Source organism: Colletotrichum truncatum (assembly GCF_014235925.2).
Source record: "Colletotrichum truncatum strain CMES1059 chromosome Unknown Contig_0007, whole genome shotgun sequence".
In the NCBI taxonomy this organism is placed as follows: Eukaryota; Fungi; Ascomycota; class Sordariomycetes; order Glomerellales; family Glomerellaceae; genus Colletotrichum; species Colletotrichum truncatum.
In genome coordinates this window covers 587,521-591,424 of record NW_027222404.1, presented here as the reverse complement: position 1 = coordinate 591,424, position 3,904 = coordinate 587,521, and the positions used below count along the sequence as shown (strand labels likewise).

At 49.8% G+C, this 3,904-nt stretch overlaps 2 protein-coding genes across 2 annotated transcripts; both read right to left on the bottom strand.

Moving 5' to 3' along the window:
- Nucleotides 1-305: 305 nt before the first annotated feature.
- Nucleotides 306-807, bottom strand: CTRU02_210542 (uncharacterized protein; the record flags this gene model as incomplete). The annotated part of the gene is made up of 2 exons (XM_036730982.1): nucleotides 306-561; nucleotides 617-807. The coding sequence occupies 2 exons, from the start codon at nucleotides 805-807 to the stop codon at nucleotides 306-308; spliced, it is 447 nt and encodes a 148-aa protein (XP_036577277.1).
- Nucleotides 808-2,596: 1,789 nt separating this feature from the next.
- On the bottom strand, nucleotides 2,597-3,061 carry CTRU02_210541 (fructosyl amino acid; the record flags this gene model as incomplete). Its single annotated transcript, XM_036730981.1, has 1 exon — nucleotides 2,597-3,061. The coding sequence occupies one exon, from the start codon at nucleotides 3,059-3,061 to the stop codon at nucleotides 2,597-2,599; it is 465 nt and encodes a 154-aa protein (XP_036577276.1).
- Between the last annotated feature and the right edge of the window lie 843 nt (nucleotides 3,062-3,904).

Sequence of the window (3,904 nt, the reverse complement as noted above, 5' to 3'; positions counted from 1 at the left end):
ACAACTCTGATCATGACAACACCAAAAGTATGAGGGGCTATACTGACAAGCCGACAGGGGTTGCAAAGCGGGGCTCCAATCTAAGCAGCATAGAGACAGGGGGGGCTATTTTCCTGGCTATTTTCTGACATTGGACTAGTCTAATAGTATCTTTTTCTGTATCGAGAATCTTGAGAACCAAAATGCAGTCTGTCTACAAACGACTAGAGGATTGTCTTCCGTGGCGACGATACAGCTCGCCTGCTAAAATTGCCTTGTAGCATCCTTTCCACCGTACCAAGGTCTGTGACAAATGCAACAAGGCTTTAGACCGCTGTGGCGGTGAAGGTGCCGGATGTGGTGATGCACTTGACGCCACTGCCAGGAGTGCCGGAGTGGGCGCAAGAGTATTGAGGGTTCGCGGTCGTGATGTTGGCGGTGTAGGTGGTTTCAGTGGCCGGCATGTAAACGGACGGGGCGATGTTCTGGATGCCGCCGAGGACTGCGACGGTGGCGGTAACATCGGAGGGTTGGCCTTTGTAGGTGCACGTGTTGTTGGCAGACACGCCAGTGTTGGTGTCACTGCAATAGAAGTCAGCATTCGCATCCGGAGTCTATCGAGAGCGGCGCGTCTCACTAAGAAGTGGCACAATTGTAGATGGTGCCGTCGGTGAAAGCCAAGCTGAAAGCGAACGTGAGGTTGCTGTTGTTGTACGGCTCGGGCTCGGCAACGACGTTGGCGAACCACTGCGTCCAGGTGGCGCGGCGGTCCGTGGCGGGAGCCGCGACGGCGAGGGTGGCAAGAGCAGCAACGATGGTGAACTTCATATTGAAAATTATGGAAAACAAGTGAAGAGACGTATTAGATGTTGTTGAGCGAGTGACTTAAACAAGATGGTTTGACTGAGTGATGTGATTAGATCTTGTAGAACTAGAGCTGAGAAGTCGGACCATTATATACTCAAAGCCGCATCAACAAGGGTGAACCAGTCCCTGGCAATCCAAACTATAATTTGGAGTTTAGGGAGAACACCGGGGAACACGAAGTCCCGAGAATACGACCGACTCGGGATCGCGAAATCTCCAAAATACGTAATAAATATGGCTACAAGGGCTTTCAGCAAGGCTGGATACGAAGGTAACTAATCGATCGATGTCCAACTGAATGACTCCTAACTCCTTTTTCTAGCGATCATACCTGCCTCATATCTAAAGTTCACGTGAACCGAGACCTTGGCAATGCTAATGCCCTTTCGAGATGAGGTCTTCAAACATTCAGGCATGGCAGCTATTAGGGCAATCAACACAGAGTACAGTGCTTTAGCCTACTCTTTTCCCTGTGGATACTTTTGATGGTGGCCTACAAGGAAGAATTTGTTCAGGCTTTTGCCATTGTTGAATTCCTGGATAAATGCAAAATTACAGTTGAGCAATTGACCAAACGAATACTGATACCTCGATTCATAGAAACGCATACTACCTCAAAGCCCTACTGAGTAGCTCTGCACAAGCTACTGCAAGGGAAAGACCAAGTCTGCGTACCTACTAATGTACGGAGCAATACACGTAGTGTCTAGGGAAGGAAATCTTTGCGCCGTGACCCATCACACAGAAGACCCCTGAAATTGCTTCTGTCCTGTAGCCAGGCCATTCAAGGTTAAGCATGGTGCCGGCTACAACCAATACTGACATGGATGTTCAGTTTTTATGACCTGTCTAAAGATGTGGGCGAAAAGATGGAAAGGGGCCTCCAATCTCTAGACGCTCACGGCTCCATTACGGAGGAACAAGACAGGCGCGGTCGTTGATCTATGTCTCCTAGCCGCAAAGAACGGCACAAGTACTGCATTTGGGACAATGGCAGGCAGATCAACTGACCATTACCTGAATCATTGGTGGCAAAGGAGATCGCCCCGTAGGTTACATGCGGCAAAGCCGACGAAGGTGGAGAGAGAATTGAAGTTCGCGTTGTCGTCTCATCTAAATACAGGGGGCGAGAACAGCCGTGGAGTGACTCGGCTGTCAGCATTTGGCTACAAAACGACACCTGCTTGCAATCAACATAGTATTACGTCTAAAGGTAAGGATTGCTAGTTATTCAACAACATCAATCAATCTTAAAAGATACGTACAAGGGCACCAAACATCCCGTTCTCCACGGTACTCCGGCCACCCCTGAAGTTGTTGCCATTTTCAATTCCATCTCAGTCGTAAATAACCTCTATGTGGAGGTTCTAGATTCTATTCTTGTCTTTCTGGAACGCCGCGGCTCGTATTTATAGCTTAGCCTGTCCCAATGCCGTAAATTTGCTCAGGGCGGCCCATCATGGCTTCCATCTCCCAGCTTGAATACTTGCTGCGTCCGATCAGACTCTCGGTCGTCTCCACTTGTGCTTCAGCTCCGACGAAGCCGTCTCCTTGAAGCAATCCGCCGCATCCTTGCCCAACACAGCAAGGAACTTGAAAGCGCTTCCACGAACTTCGTGCCACGAAGTTGGGGTTAGCTGGCTGTCCTTATTGTGAGGCGCCTTCTTCTTAAAAGAATTTCGCTTACTGACCTGCACCACCAGTGGCAAAGAAAAGACCACCAATATATGGGTAATGGTTCATGATGGAATCACCCTCTGGGGCGTTGGAGTACCAGCACGACCGCCGATTGACCCAAAGGCCCAGACGCGAACTCGGGCGCAAGCTGACGGATACCTTCGCGCAGATCCTCGTTGGCATCACCTGAGAGGTATTCGCTCGTGGCATTATTACCATCCCGTTTCGGCGAAGAGACCATCCTCTCAGATACCTCTGTATCGTCGCTTTCTCCGACGCGCACTTCTGTCACGTACCCGTAATTGTGACGTCCGAATTTGAGGATGGGGTTCTTGCCCTGGTTGGCAGGGGGGTGGACGACAAAGACGCCGGCACTTACGACTAGGATAGACGCGTCTTGGGGAGTAGGTCTGGAAGTCATACTACCAGATTCTGTAAGGGTTGCTGAGGTGGTGATGGGGAGGCAATGCGGTGTCAGGGACACAGACCAGCCGGCTGCTGCAGCGATCCTGGCTAGTCGGAACTCCTCGTAAAACATCAGGGCGAACAAACTATTCCGCTTTTGGCATGTTAAGCGCCAGTCGTCGCAACCACATGCAAACACGCTCCCTTTATGGAGTGGCTTTGGCTGGCCAGCCAAAGTGACCTTCTTTACCAGCAGGGTCACTACTACTGTAACGGGCGTTCCACTACGCCACACCATGATTTAAGGTCGAATACTTCGAGCGGTGGCCAAGGTAGCAGAGTAGAGCAGTACATCACATATAAAAGTGTGCAATTCCGAAGCCTTGCTGATGACGCTTGACTAGTAGTTACAGGAAAAGAATGACCGTAGAGTGGTATACTCACATGGTCCTCACGTTGGGAGTGGCGTGACCCAACATAATCTCTCACAAGACGCCCACATCATTATGGAAGGATGTGTCGAATATCTCTGATGTACCCACAGACCGGAGCCTCTGTAATCGGCGTGCGGAACAAATTTACCGGCATTTATGATCGACCTCTTAGCAAGAGGCAATTGTAATTAGCAGCTCTGATGCCACATTAGCGTACAGGGCTCCTGCGTGTGACTCTGGATACACGTCATGATGGCAATGTTCTTGGAGACATAATAAACAGAAGTCAGCGAAAAACGGCCTCTCTACTCCCCGATCTCTTTCCATCTTGGCATCAACAGAGTACAAGCTAACACTGCTATACCATACCGACCTGAAAATGAGCCCTGCTGACAAATGGATTATGCACAACAGTAACGGCGCCTCAATCTCTGCTGGCCAGCTTACTCATACACCCTTTTTGTTTTCTTTAATGGTTTGTGTTGATAGTGCATTCAAAGCCCGTTCTTCGCTCAACACGTGAGATGCTGTGGATTCTATTT